At 48.2% G+C, this 15511-nt stretch overlaps 1 protein-coding gene across 1 annotated transcript; it reads right to left on the reverse strand.

The window, feature by feature from the left end:
• Window positions 1–942: 942 nt before the first annotated feature.
• On the reverse strand, window positions 943–11626 carry Gal3st2 (galactose-3-O-sulfotransferase 2). Its single transcript, XM_055616270.1, has 4 exons — window positions 11598–11626; window positions 3376–3462; window positions 2226–2484; window positions 943–1761 (listed from the first exon to the last, which is right to left on the reverse strand). The coding sequence occupies exons 1-4, from the start codon at window positions 11624–11626 to the stop codon at window positions 943–945; spliced, it is 1194 nt and encodes a 397-aa protein (XP_055472245.1).
• Between the last annotated feature and the right edge of the window lie 3885 nt (window positions 11627–15511).

Here is a 15511-nt window from a genome sequence, read left to right on the forward strand (position 1 = left end):
GACAATTACTTTTCTTAAAGTATCCCTATTAAATTAGTGTCCAGAGGAGTGTGCACCCTCTTTCCTGGAGCTGAGGCCTCTGACACAGAAGAAAAGCCTCCACCAAAGCTCAACAAGCAAGGCTCAAGATGAAACTCTACAGAGTATGTAACAGTGGCTTCTTCCCCAACATGGTACCTGCTTTTCCCAGGCTAACTGGTATTAGGCACCCCAGGTAACCAGGTACCTCATCCAGCCAGAGCTGGACAGTGGGTGCTTAGTATCTCTCCATGAATGACTAAGAGATACCCAAAGGTGATCCCTGAGATGATATACAATGTGGTTTACAAGGCAACCAAAGACCCTCTGAGCACCTTCAGCAAGCCAGGTAGTTTCTCTTTCAGGATTGTCCAGCAGGAAGCTAAAAGGTAGGCTGTGCCTGTGCTCAGGCTAACCAACTTTCACATCTCTCAGTCAACACTGTCCTTCCTAAAGCCAGAGATGGAAGGCTGCCGCTTCATCCCATCTCCCCCAAATCCACCTCTGAGCTGCTGCCTCTGTACCCAAACAGGCATGGCTCTGTGGCCAGCGCTGAATCCACATGGCTAGAAAATCCCACGGAGCTGTTCTTGGTCTCTTCGTGGATCCACAGGCCCACTGCCTAAGTGTGCTCCTCTAGGCTGATGTTCACCTGATGGGCTGCTTAGACCGGCTCTGTGAACAGATAACTAAAGAGCACAAGACTACAGTCTTGGCTATCTAGAACATTGTCTCTACAATGGGTGGTGGATTCAGCTGTGGACTAGCTGTGCCTGTTGTATTAGGGATAGGGCCCCGTCCCCAGAAGTGGGGATGGGTAGGTTTCTTCACAGTTTCACCCTGTTCTTCACTTTGGAAAGTTAGGCTGGCAAAGTCTAGGGCTCCCAGGAGAGCCTGGGGAGAAAGGGTCACTTAGCTGAACCCCTACTGTTTCAGGAATGGGATGCTCTTAGGAGCCCTGTCAGGAAACTGCAGCGAGTACAGGTGGGCCATGTATTGAACCTCTGGCATCACCATCCTCTGACAGATGCGCAGTGTGGTGTTGTCCAGACCACGCCTGAGGTTGTAGCCCAGAATTTCGGCATTTCCAGACTGGTAAGGACGCAGATTCGGATCATCTATGTGCGTCTTATTTTTGGGCTCGGGGTCCTGAAGACACAGGGTGGTGAGTTCGCGCCGCCTCACCCGCAGCTGCTCCAGCTCTTCCCTGAGCCGGCGTGGGCTTAGCTCCGCATGCAGCTGGGCCCAAAACGTGCGGTTGAAATGCTGGTAGAGCTGCCAGTCCAGCGCACACCAGTGCTTGACACGCTCCTGGCTCTCCGGCATCAGGTGCAAGACGGTGCGCTGGCTGCGCGCGTTCAGCTTGAAGGACACGACGTCATCCAGCTGCCAGCGCAGCCGTCTGCGCAGCAGCACCATCGACTCATCAAAGTGGTCTGCAATGAGCACAAGATGGAATTGGCGCTCCACCTCCGAGAGGCACGTGCGAACATAGGCCATTTCAGCCGGGGCGTTGTTATCGAAGCCAAAGTCAAACCACATGTTGTTTTTTGCGTAGACATTCTTCAGGCCCACACTGTCATTGTAGTACTTCCATGGATCTGCCAGGAATTCGTCCAGGCTCTTGACTCTCTGGAAGGCAGGCACGTAGTCCTTGTAGTAGATGAAGGAAGACTCCAGCTGAAAAACCGGGTTCCGTAGGATGGAGAAGTAGAAAGTGTCATTGGGCATGACTTTCTGTACCTGTATGGAGAAGGAGTAGGTGAGACTAAAGACCCTGAGAATCTTGTTTGGATACCCAGAAAGTCCTTACCTCCCACAGGTCCCAGCTTCCCAAAACAGAGCTGGAGCCTCATTCACGCCCCAAAGGAGCCAGTGTGAAGTTTCGGGGCAACAAGAGCCCAGTATGTTCTTCCAGAACCAGAAATTCAGATATGTGAGAGAGGGTTGGAATGCCCTCAGGAAGACAGCACTGGGGCTACGAGTGTTATGCCGAGAGCTATTGCATGCTCTCTTGGCAGCCTGAAGACAGTGGCCTATCAGCGTCTACAGGAAGGCCTTTCCAACCCTACAACTCCAAACTCCTCCTCCACTGTTTTGACTCTGCACCCTACCCCACCTCCACCCCTGTAAGTGCCGTAGTTACACCCATAGCTCTGAGCGAGGCAGCTCTAGCCCGTCCCTCTTCCCACCTCCGTGTTTCATACCTCAGGCAGGTTGAACCGCAGGTGGTTGCACATGATGTTGAAGCGATGATTCAGGTGGCCACTCTGCTTCATGCCCTCCACATACCGTGTCACAAAAAGCCAGGGGTAGCCCAGATGGAAGCTGGAGCCCTCGGGCAGCGCTGTGGACAGGTTGTGAGACTCCGAAAAGCGGTAAAGGATATTGAGCACTGTACTGCTAGCTGTCTTGTGTGTCTTGAGGAACATGATGTTGGTGACTGGTGGTTCCTGGGCCTTGTCCCTTAGCAGACTAGTAGAGAAAGCACAGGCCATCATCAGTAAAGGACCCACACACCTTCAACAGCACTCCCCAAGTAGTGCCCACCAACATGAGGTCCCAATACCATCTCCTCTTACCATCCTCCAGGCTGTGTTCCTAGTCCAGTCCCACCACCCTGCAATCTTGCAGTCCAGGGCCATTCTCTGTATCAGATATTATTTTCCCACGCAGCAAGATGTCCTCCACAGCTGTACTTCCTGTTCCCGTGCAAGCCGTGGGATACCCCAGACCCCAAGCATTTTCATAGTCCCCCGAACCTGCTGCTTCCCAGGGCACCCTGTGTGGCAGTGGGTCTGTGATCTCAGCCCAGGTCAGGCAGCCTAACAAATGCTAGGATGTACCCAGACAGCACCAGGCAACTTCCTGTCTTAATGTAAACCAGTAAGACTGACAAGATGGTAAGGAATAGAATACAGCAGACCTTGGGACAATGCATTTTCTCAGAGGATAGTTTACCCCTCCTTGTCATACAAATCCAACCAAAGACAACATGAAGAAAAGGAAAATAGGGGCTTCCCAGAGTGCTGGGGAAATAAGCCATGCTATAAGCCAGGCCATTTCTGTAGGCCAGGAGGTAGCCTTCTCAAAGCTCCTACTGTAGACCCAGCTCTATTCAGTTCCCTTCCCAAGCTGGACTAACCATGCCAGGCCTCAGAGCCTCCTCAGAAGCCTTCCCAGGGGGCTTGTCATCATAGGAGACAGGCCCAAGAGAAGCATAGCTCACCACTCCCTCCCAGAGAGGACACTGAAGCTCAATGGGGCAGTGAGGCAGGAGGGATCCCTGCACTGCTCTCAGGGCCGAAGGGGCAGAGCACAGCCTCCCACAGCACAAGGCATCTGCACATGACTTACGATGGGAGTAGTTTGAAGTCCACAGGCAGGAAAGCAAGCATCAGGAACACGGCCAGCACCAGGAACAAGAGTACCACCTGGAAGGACCTGTGGGCGATACCTGCTCAGTGCCTCTTGGATACACAGTCCCGCCAACTGCTCAGCCAGGAGCCCTGTAACAACTGGTAAGCCTGGGACAGGCTGACACAGACCTGCTTGTCTCAGAACCTAGAGCACCTAGGACTGGGGGCTTACAGCCCCCCCCCCAAGCCCCTGAGCTGCAGAGCGAAGACTGAAGGGTAAATATGAACTGAGCCCCCATGGTAAGGCCCCAGCTCCAACAGGAAAACAGTTTGAGATGACTCTTGGAAAGTGATAGTGTCCTATTAAGAACACTAATAGGAACACTGGGATTCCTGTCCTGAAGAAAAGACAAGGACAGAGCTTGCTTGCTCTCTCCGTATGACCCTACCCTGTGAGGACAAAGAGCTGTTTTCTGAAGTCCAGGAGACAGCCCTCTGAAGCAACACACATTCACACACTCATGCTCACACATACATAGTCACATGCTCACATACCCACTCGCATAAACACACATACCCACATGCACACACAGTCATACGCATACTCTCACACACTCACATATTCATTACCACACATACTCACACTCTCATACATTCATACATACACACAAACTTTCTTCTCACAATCTAGCTTCCAAGGTACTGAATGGAACTGCTCTTAAGCCTTCCTGTGTGGGGAGGGGCTACCTCAGGCAGCTGGCTGCCAAGTGGACATCCTGGGACAGAGAGGGAGTGCTGGCATTCAACCTGCTGAAGTGAAAGCAGAAGCATTTCAGGGGATTTGCTGCTGCTCTATGGCTGTCCCCGCCTTGAGCCAAGCCACAGTGAAAAGCATTATAGGGGGCTGGAGCTGCCTATGCCTCTGTCCCTGCCTAATTCATAGGCCATGTCAACCCAGGACACAGAGCTACCACATGAGGCACACCCACAAGGACACTCTTAGATATGCAGTAGAGTATTAGAAAACCATCTCTTCCTAGCCTCAGAGATCTTGGGTTTGGTTGTGATGCTGCCTTGTTAGCAATCTTTGCCTTATACACTAAGGGTGTGCACTTACCTCTCGGTGTCTGGGTCTGGTTTTCCCATCAGCAGCCTTAATATGTTTGCTCTGTGAGGAGTCACCTGCTCCCCAAACATCCCTGGATCCTCTCTTTCCCAGAAACAGGATCATGATGGGATTTCCCCACTTTGGCAAAACTCTGGTCAGATGCTTTGATGGATCCTGGGAGGGGCTGAAACTCTCCTGAACTAACTGTGCCCTACACACCAGGTGACATAAAAACAGATGGTATCCACAGTTTAAGTGAACAACTGAATAGATTAGGTTAGGATTCCAGTTTTCTGAGAGCAGTCTCCAGCACCTGACTGGGCCTGGGTAGCCTCCCTTGTCTGATGATGACTATGTGAGTCTTGGATGCTCAGCCTGGGAAACTATAGGATGTGCTTGGTTACAATTCCTAAACAAGTGTCATTACCTGTCCAAGACAGCTGTCCTTCCCGGGTGGAGCCTGCCTAGCCACCTCTCCATCAATGTATCCTTTCAGAGCAGACCCATGGTAGCTGGCAGAGAGAGACCCTGTGATATCACCCACCTCTCACCTATATGTGGAAACCCACTAATGCCCTGTGGAATTGGGAATCCATTGGGAATCCAAAGTTTTATGTGTTTTGTGGGAGGTGTTAAGGGCCAGACTGGTTGAGGACTTCCCCAGAGACCTTGATGTATGAAGACTTAGTTTCTTGTCTAAAACCAGAACATGCTTGGAAGACCAATAAGGGCCTGAGGCCAGGAGCTTGAGGGAGCTATGGTTTCATATCCTGGGAACTCTATTTCCCACTTCTTGGAGGGCTGTGGTTATCAGTCTCAATACCAAAGAGTCCTGGTCTGTGGCACTTGGTACTCTTGTGATGTCCTGTGTTTCCTTTGTGCAACACTGCTTGATTATCTTCTTGATGACTCCCTTTGTGTGATAGCCTTTTGATGACTCTGTCCAATTATCCCTCAGACACAAATAATACAGAAGATGCTATACTTCTTAATAAACTTGCTTGTCATAGCCCTTCAGTTTATGTAAGACCTACTCCCAACTTTCCTGCTTTTTTATTTTCTCATCCCCAATTATCCCCTTCAGGGACCTGTCACTGAAGAATGATCTTCTGGCTCTAGGTCAGAGGGGAAGAAGAGAAGGGAATAGGCCCAAACCATCCCACACTGATTTTGTATACGAGGCAGGACCTAGCAAGGCAGTACATTCCACACAGGCCAGAAAGGGATTATTGACATGGATGTGAAGAACCAGGGCTTTACAAAGCTGCTACCTACCCACCCAGGGAGGTGGTAGGTCTTATCCCACAGGACATGGTTCCCTTAATCATATTGTCAACATGAGTTTTCTCTGTTCTATGCTTCCTTGCATTGCAGACAAAACCTAGCCCTTCTAACGGCTTACTGCTAGAGTCTTCCTGGGCACCAGCTCTGCTCCTTTCCTGCTAGGACATTTAGGACAGCAGCAGAAAGAACAGATTGCACACATCCTGGCTGGCTCTAATTCAAGGCTCTTGGCTGAACACCTTTTCTGGGACATTTACAACAGTGTCATCTGTTGTACATGGCCCAGACTGATGGGTCACAGTGGCCAGAGCTGAAGTGGGTGAGGGAAGGCAGTTGGGAAGCTTCCATCTGGCACTCTGGGACAAGTGAATTGTTCTTTATCCCTCACTGTACCCACCTTCCTAAACCTCTGTCTCCCAACAAGGTGAGTCCAACCAGATCCTAGCATCCCTCACTGCATACGGGCTGCAAGATACTCCCATCAGTAGCTTTACTACGTTTGCTCTGGTCAAGTTACCAGTCCTGCCTGCCACTGGCTGCCTTTCCCTGCTCTTTGTCAGCTTGCTAGCCTACCAAGTTCATCTTCAACTTTCTTGGCCCAGGTCTAGAGTCAGCATGCCTCTGAGGAGCACTGAGTCCCTCTGGCAGGAAACAGTTATTAGGGACCTTAGTCTGGGGGCTAAGGATTCTTGCTGTTCCAAGAAGGCCAGATCTTCAAGCTCCTCTGCATAGATGAGGCTGGGGTTCCACATATGACAGAAACCCTCTTGAGACTGCACCTATGTGTTTAGCTTAGAAACTATAGGTATTAATTGGGCTCTTTCCAGTCATCTTCTGTCATCTCCACTCATAGTACACATTGCAAAGACACAAGCCATGGTAGATGCGGTCATCCCATAATGACATGCAATACCAGTACTGCCCAACACAAAATCCCTCAGGACCTCAGTGTAGTATCACTACCCAGTGCCACCCCACAGAGCCATTCAAAATTCTACCCTAGCTAGGATGGGACATGTCACTTCTGCTGTGTGTCAGTCATGTCCCCAACACTCCCTGACAAAGACAAAGAGCTCAGGATCCTCCCTGAGGAGACACAGTGGTGCCTCTATGGAATGAAAGAACTAAATAGGAATCCCAGCTACAGTAGACAGAGCTGGTCAGATACACTCGGTCAGATTTCTCTCCTGGGTGAGCAGTGTTGACACAGAGACCAGCAGAAAATAGATGGCAGCAATCAGGTTGTAGAGTCTCTACTGAAGACTCCTCACTGAGCTGGAGGGATTAAGTCTTCCCAATACTGACATAGGCAACACCCCAAGTCAAGAGCTTCTTTATGTCTTTATGGTTAGCACTCCCTGGGGAGATGACTGTTTACAGCCTTATGTAGTTAGAGTAAGAGTCCCCACCTGATGAGAACAGTGCAGAACACAGCCAGATGACAGCTGGCCTTCCTCACTTCCCCATCACATGGTTCTTGCACAGAAAGATAATTCCTTAAACATGCTACCTTTTATTGGCTTCCTCTTAGATTCATAAAATTTCAGCACACACTAACCATCTGTCTTAATGGTTTGCCAAGAATGAGCCTTTACAGGGACAGCCCTAGTACCAAGTCAAGGGCTCCCAAATCACTAGCTGAAGAGGCCACCAAGTCCGCCACCTACCCATGCTTCACCACAGCCCACAACCCTCCGTACATCCTCCCTGCCTGAGCAGGGGGACCAGGACAGCCATAGTCCAAGACCCTACACCTTGCCCAGTCCTCTGCATGAGGACATACAGAAACTTAAATTTTAAAAATAAATTTTGATTCTTATGTGCAGAAAGTGAAGGGAATCTTCCCTTCTTTCTCAGAGCATTGACCTAAACTCTCTGTTGTGAGTAGGCAGTGGTGGCACACTCCTTTAATCCCAGCACTGGGAAGGCAGAGGCAGGCAGATCCCTGAGTTTGAGGCCAGCCTGGTCTACAGAATGAGTTCCAGGACAGCAGGGTTACACAGAGAAACCCCTCAAAAAAGAAACCTTCACACTGTGAATCCTTTCACCATCCTCTCAAGATGGAATGTAAACACTTCTAAAATCTCCACAAGCCTCTGTCAGCTTCACAAAATAGTACTGTTTTACCAGGACATCTCCCATGATGTAAGACCATCCAGTGCTTGGCTCCAAGTCACAAGCCAGCTTTCAGCTGCAAATATAGGAGACATTTATTTATTTACTGTACATATGTGTGCTTACCTCCCTGTGCATGTGCACGCCATGACATGAATGTGAAGGTCAGGGGACAAACTGCATGAGTCGGTTCTCCTCCCACCACCTGGCTTCTAGGAACTAAACTCAGGTTTCCCAGCAAGCGCTGGCACCTGCTAACCTATTTTGTTGGTCCTAATTTTCCTATAGAAGAAGCCAGTTAACTTGCAAAGGTGGCTGCCTCAATTACCAGCTGGCATCTTGAATAGACTCAGAGTGACAATGATACTGTTGAGTCTTCTAGTCTGAGGACCAAGAACTGTATGTTAATAACATGGGTAGAAAGGGGCATGTTTCCCATGATTCCCAAGCATCCCTACATGAACACCGTCTTCCAAGCACAGTCAGACCTGGGCCTTTGTCTATTCTACTCTTAGATGGAAGACATAATCTAAGGTCTTTGCCTAGAACCTGGTCCCCAGGTATCTACTCAAGCCCTCCAACTCCATTTCTTCCACGGCTTGAGTGTGTCATACAGCTCTTAGAATCAAGAGGTTTCCACCAAGAAGAGGGCATCAGAACAAAAACCATGAACCCCCCCCCCCCACATGCTAGAAATGGTCACAGGACCCACTAGAAAGGGATCTTGTGATTCAGTGGCTCAACCACCAAAGGAGGTACGGAGCCCATCTGAACATTGGAGATGTTACCCTATCTGCTGCTAAATTACCCACTGGGTGATTTAATAAATTAAGCTGGGCGTGGTGGTACATGCCTGTAATCCCAGTACTTTGGGAGGCAAAGGCAGGCCAGTCTCTGAGGTCCAGGCCAGTCTGGTCTACAAAGTGAGTCCAGAACAGCCAAGGCTACACAGAGAAACCCAGTCTCAAAAAAAAAAAAAGAAAGAAAGAAAGAAAGAAAGAAAGAAAGAAAGAAAGAAAGAAAAGGAAAGGAAAGGAAAGGAAAAAAAAAGCCAAAATAAATAAAGAAATAAGTAGGTTAGCTGGAACAGAGGAAGGAGGCAGATGGGCTGTTTGTTTCCTACTGGTGAAAGCAGTCCCCAGAATGTTCCAGTTCCTACCAGCAGGCTCTGCTGAGCCACCAAGAAAAACGGCCCTTTGCAGGGAATGACTCTGGGCCTAATGGTCAAGTGTTTTTATGCAAAGCATCTGGTCCTATTACCCCACTCCCACTTAGCCTTTACTGGAGAAGCTGTGAAAGGCTGGGGCCAAAACTCTCATAGATCCCAATGTAATTTAGGAAAAACAGTAGTTACTACATCTACCTGGAGAGCCCAGGGAACAGGGGAGGGCTAGCTCCTTCTGGGGGCTTAGCACCATACCACAAGGATTTCTCCTAGGAGCAGCAACTGGTTCATGGTCCTGGGAATATGAGAAAATGTTCACAGTTCTTCCATTCTGGCCCACCTAGAAACTCTGGCAGTGAGCCCTGGCCAGTCTGAGCTATCTAGGTGAGAAGCAAAGCTGTAAGAATGTGTGTGCCACACACCTTCCTGGATGCCCAGATCTCTGCTCTTCCCAACGGTGGCACCTCTACCCTCAACCTATGTGGCACAGTCCTACAAGACAAACTGTTAGCTCCAGGGCCCCCTGCCATGCTAGTCAATGGGACACCTGACCTCTGTTCACTAGTATGCAGTGAGACCAACTTAGGAACCACCTGGAAACCCAGAGCATATATCACTGGCCAGTGATCCAGAAGGATGGGAATTCCTGGACCAGAGAGTTTCGTGTACCACATGTGAACACCTTCCAAAAGGTAGGCAAGTAGATCGTGAACAGTATTAACAGTCTCCGAAATCCTCCTGTTAGTTTCTTGCAAAGGGTAGTTGGTCCACAAATGACATAGCGACTCCAAGGAATGCCATTGCTATCACAATGGGTTCCAAACTACCCTATACTCCATGTCCCCCTAGTCACCCCAACACCTGGCTGCACCTCATGGAGGAATCACCTAGCTCTTGACCAGCCAGGTTTTATGGACACAGGTCTAAAATATATCAGGTTACCTTCACAAACAAAACAGTGTATCATCTACTTGGAAACTGACCATTAGACTCCAGGGCCTGTTTAAATCACAAGCCAGGCTTTTCTAGGATTCCTGCCAGAGAGAGCTCACCCCTTCCCAGACAGTGGCCAATATGCTCCATAACAAATAGTGACATCAGTCAACAATGGAGCTCCTCCATGGACAGAAAAAGTAACCTCTGTACTTTCTTCCTTCCTTTGTTTTTGAGACAGTCTCTTTGTAGCCCTGGGTGTCCTGAAAGTTGCTACATAGTCTTTTAAGACTGAGACCAGAAAAGCTACCTGGAAGAGGTCTAGATTAACTGGGGCACCTGGAAAAGTCAGTCTCCAACCTGTTGAGCTGCCTGCAGGTTTTATAATGTGCTCCAGATTCCCAGCTTTGTGAGCTGTCACTCATGCTGGGTGGGCTTTGGTAATACAGCTGACTTTGAGTCGTTTCTGCTGCTTTAAGTAATCTCTCACCCATATTTCTGTAAGTAACCCCAATAAAGTTCATTGGTTCATCAAATTGGACTTTAGTGGTATCTGCTCTTTGGTCTGTGATGGGATCCCTATCTGGGGTAGGTAGATATGTGTTGTGTTTCCCCTAGGAAGGTTTGTCACACACAACAAGCATATGCCACCATGCTCAGTCTCAGCTCTCATCCTACCCACATGTGATCAAGATGGTGGGCACCAGCAAACTGTAGCCAAGCTTCTTACTTTACCCATTCCTCTTCAAAGCCAGGCCCCAGACTGGACTCTAATAGCTGGTCTTAAGTGACAGTCAGCCACAGGAACACACAGACTCCATGACTATATCAAGCTTCCATGGGGATACATACCATTCACAAGGTCACACGGGCCCCCATGGCTCTGTCCCTGAGGAAGACTTCCCCTGGGCTCAACACTCTAAGCCTTCCACCATCAGACCAGGGTCCCAGGACACAACAGGAACCTGGTATGGAATGACCCTAAGCTTAAGGGTTGCCCTGAAACTTGCAGAGGTCTGTGCTTTACTCATCACTAAACAGGAAAACTCTGAGCCTAATCTTTACAATATGCCAACAATATCCATGAGAGGGAGGGGTAGATGACTAAAAGCAGAGGCCAATCTTCTCTCTACAGCTGTGAATGAGGGCAACTCTGAGGGACCCAGCAGGACAGAACTCACTGGCCAAGCCAGTAAGTCCCTGTCCCCAGTACCAGTACCATTCCCACCCCCTGACCTGCACCAAAATCTTCAGCCCAAATAACCAAGGTAATTTTGATACCTCTGTGCTGGGGTGCAGCTTTCTTGTGGGCTTCTCAGACTCCAAAACGTTTTCCTGTCCAAAGTGAAACTGGGCCCGGGCTATAATTCTATGGTTGAGTGCTTGCTTTTACTACAAGCTAACAAGCAAATTCCTGGGTTTAATCGTCAGTAACAAAAATTCAAAGGTTGAAATGAAATCTAAAAAGATTGATTTCAAAAGAAGATTCCCCAAATCCAAGCCAACTTCCCTTTAAAGACAAATGTCATCACTGTATTTTTGCCAGCTTTTTGAACTGTTCTAGAAGGAGAGCAAGTGCCCCTTATGCTGGCCACCCAGAGCCATACCGCCTTACCTCTGTGTGCCTCTCAGGACAGACAGCATCCTGACTCCAGCAGACCGTCAAGCTCTCCCACTGTCTTGAGTGTGAGACAGCCAGCTCTCAGTATGCTGACTAAGCCAGGGCTTTAGTGAAAACTGAACTTAAGTTCCTAAGAAGCTCACCTACTGGCTCAGGTATAGTGCCCAGTGCCCCACCCTCTACACCCTCCCCCCAGTGACCTGCTTTATCCTAATGAAACCTCCTCCTAAACTCAGAAGGGAAAGCAGGCCCTTCCACAGGCCTCCCCTTCCTGTACCACTAGGCCGGCCCTGGCAGCTGGGATTGTCTGGCCCAGGAGGATTTTCTTGGTCAGGCTCACAGCTTCTTCTTCCTCCCCACCTTCCATGTTAGTCCTTCCAGAGTGGTCTTGGCGAGAGCTGCCCCAGTAATGATGGACCTAGGGGGAATCCACAGATTCCCTAATTTTTGTGGGCAACAGAGATTTGGGAATGAGCCAATACTTTTGCAGATATGTAACCAAATGCCAGAAATACTTTCTTCTTCAAAGCTTTCTTTATACTAAGAGAAAAAAAAATCTTTTCAAATTTGGGATAAAAAGGGACCTTTGAAGAGGACACTGATATAGGAAATAAATACAAACATTTATTTGTAAATTTTCTTTCATGAAAATGTCTTACCTAAGGAAATATAATTTAAAAAGAGAGAAAGTGCTTTTAGTCTCAGCACAGTGGAGGCAGAGACAGGTGGAACTTTGTGAGTTTAAGGCCAGCCTAGTCTCCATATCCAGTTTCAGGTCAGCCAGGACTACAGAGACAGACCCTGTCTCAAAAGGGGAGGGGGGTGCTATCATTTCCAGGTCAGCCAGGGTTACATACATAGTAAAACCCTATCTAAAAAGCCTCTACTTACTAACTTAATTAAAATTTTAGCCAGGCATGGTGAGCACACCTGTAATCCCAGCATTCTGGGAGGTAGAGGCAGGCAGATCTTTTTGAGTTTGAGACCGGCCTGGTCTACAAAGTGAGTCCAGGACAGCCAAGGCTACACAGAGAAATCTTGTCTTGAAAAAACAAAAACAAAAAAATCTGAGAAGTACGCATGGTGATGCACACCTATAATCCCAGCACTCAGGGAGGTAGAGGCAGGTAGATCACTATGAGTTCAAGGCCAGCCTAGTCTACAAAGGGAATCCAGTACAGCCAAGGTTATACAGAAATACTGTCTGGAAAAAAAAAGACTTAACCTATTTAACACTTGAGAAATCAATCCGTCTGGACAATATCCCATACAGATTGACAAAATGACAGCTGCCCCACAGGGCCACAGCATCTATGGTGGTGGCCTGCCCCTCATGATTAGAGCTGGTTCCTAACTCAAAAGAAAGCCTTGGACAGTGCCTTCTTGTGTGCCTTTTGACATCAGAACACTGGACACCTTACCTCCTTGCTTTGGCCAGTGACACAAAGGGATGGCTATATGCCAAGATAGGCTGCATGCTTAAAAGACAGCACTTTGAAACCTCTCACCACCCAGAGGGCAAGGAGGACACGGGCTCCAGTGGTGTTGTCTTTGTTACTGTTCCATTGCTGTGAAGGGACACCATGATGAAGGCAACTTATAAAAGAAAGCATTTAACTGGGGACTGGCTTACAGTTTCCAAGGGTTAGCCCACAATCATCATGGTGGTGAGCATAGCTATAGGCAGGCAGGTGCTATGCTGGAGAAGCAGCTGTAAGCTTACATGTAATCCACAAGATGGAGACAGACAAACAGACAGACTGACAGACACAGAAACAGAGAGGGCCTGGCATGGGCTTTTGAACCTCAAAGTCCACCCTAAGTGACACATCTCCTCCAACAAGGACACACCTCGTAGTCTTTACCAGACAGTTCACCAACTGAGGACCACACATCCAAATATATGACCCTGTGGGGTGTTGTCATTGAAACCACCACATATGCTTGAGTAGAGTCAGAGATATTAAGAGACTCTGAGGCAGCTGTTAGCCTCATCCATTGAGGGCCTTGCTCTCAGCAAAGCAGCACCTGCTCAGCTCACCAGTGTGTCTAGCTAATAAGAGGTAGTGGCCCCCAAAATTGTGTTGTTTCAAGAAGCAGAGGCTAGGGGCATGTTGGCTGAGAACCTGAAGTATTAGTGTGATGGTTTGAATAAGAATGACCCCCATAGGCTCATATATTTAATTGCTTGGTCACTAGGGAGTGGCCTTGTTAAAAAAAAAAAAAGTGTGTCACTGGGAATAGGCTTTGGGGTTTCAAATGCTCAAGCCAGGCTCAATGGCTCACTCTTTTTCCTGCTGCCTGTCAAACCACATGTAGAACTCTCAGCTCATTCTCCAGCACCATGTCTGCCTGCATGCTGCCATGGTTCTCACCACGATGAACTAAACCTCTGAAACTGCAAGCCAGCCCCAATTAATACTTTCCTTTATGGGTTTCCATGGTCATGGCATCTCTTCACAACAACAGAACACTAAGACAATAGGTAAAGAGTTAGAGAGGTCACCACCAACCAGGGCAACAAGTCAACTGGACAAGATGGAGCCCAAGACCATACAGAATATCACCTTGGTGGTGGAGACACACTTGCCACAGACACAAGATGACTTTCAGACCATCCCCAGCTAGAATGAATATTAAATAGTCACACTGACAGTATGGAGAAAAAACATTACTGACCTCATGACCCAGGCTGGGGTAGAACTCAAAGGCAGAGACAAGATCCTTGCCACACAGAAGTGAAAGCTGCTAATCACGTACAATGAAACCCAGAACACCATTTTCCCAAGCCAAAAGGAAACCAATGGCTTCATTCATCTAACTGCTATGTGTACACAGGCTTTATTCGTTTATTTGTGCCATTTTCACTTTTAAACTTTATTTCATTTGGGGTTCCTTAATGCCTCTTCCTTCCAACTCCCCAACCCTAGGTAAGAGAGACGTTAGTGGGAAGATGGGCACAGACCCTCTTACTTCTCCCAGCTGTTTAGGGTCAGTGGGTTCTTTTGGGGCTATACCAATCACTGTCAACAGTAAATGAAGCAAGCAGTCTCCTCCAAGCCACCACACCACCAGTCTCTGGTCTCTGGTCTCTCCAAATTGCCATTCGCCACATGCAACACCTCTCTCCAGGTCTCCTATTTATATCCCTTAGCGTCCTAGACCACATCCCGCTCTGTGCAGCACAAGGCAGGCCATCACCAGCTGGCAAAGACCATGCCCCGCAGGAGGTAATTATCAGCTGTGAAAAAACTGGAACCCAAACTAAAATCCCACACTTGAGATTAAAACAAAACATACATAATTAAGTTTTTTAAAGAAAGCAAAACATCCATTACATATTTGTTTGTTTGGTGTTTGTTTTTCCCAAGACAGAGTTTCCCTGACAGCCCTGGCAGTCCTGGAACTTGTTCTGTATATCAGGCTGGCCTCAAACTTACAGAGATCCACCTGCCTCTGCCTCTCAAGTGCTAGGATTAAAGATGTGTACCACCATCACCCAGCAACAGTATCACCCAAATAGGGACTTGAAAGTACAATGGTTTTATAAAGCATGCTTTTCTTTTCTTTTTTTTCAAGACAGGGTTTCTCTGTGCAGCCTTGACTGCCTGGACTTACTTTGTAGACTAGGCTGGCTTGGCACTCACAGTGATCCTCCTGCCTCTGCCTCCCTGAGTGCTGGGATTAGAGGCATGTGCCACCATGCCTGGCATATAAAGCATGCATTCTTATCACAACTTAGATAGTTTATAAAGTGATCCCCTTCCCTGCCCAGTTTTTCAAACTTAGTGTCTTTATGTCCTGATAAACTGCCTTCCAATCATTAGACACTAAATCCTAGGTGGTTCCTGTTAGAGAGAGAGAAAGAAAGAAAGAAAGAAAGAAAGAAAGAAAGAAAGAAAGAAAGA

Source organism: Psammomys obesus, unplaced genomic scaffold (assembly GCF_907164565.1).
Source record: "Psammomys obesus unplaced genomic scaffold, mPsaObe1.curated_primary_1811, whole genome shotgun sequence".
Classification (NCBI taxonomy): Eukaryota; Metazoa; Chordata; class Mammalia; order Rodentia; family Muridae; genus Psammomys; species Psammomys obesus.

Bases quoted from the DNA above. Each gene is read 5' to 3' on its own strand.
- Gal3st2 (XM_055616270.1), bottom strand. From the start codon at position 11,626: ATGCTGTCTGTCCTGAGAGGCACACAGAG. The intron at 2,485-3,375 runs GTAAGTCATGTG...TAGTCTGCTAAG, and splicing joins GACTTCAAACTACTCCCATC to GGACAAGGCCCAGGAACCAC. The intron at 1,762-2,225 runs GTATGAAACACG...TTCTCCATACAG, and splicing joins TGCGGTTCAACCTGCCTGAG to GTACAGAAAGTCATGCCCAA.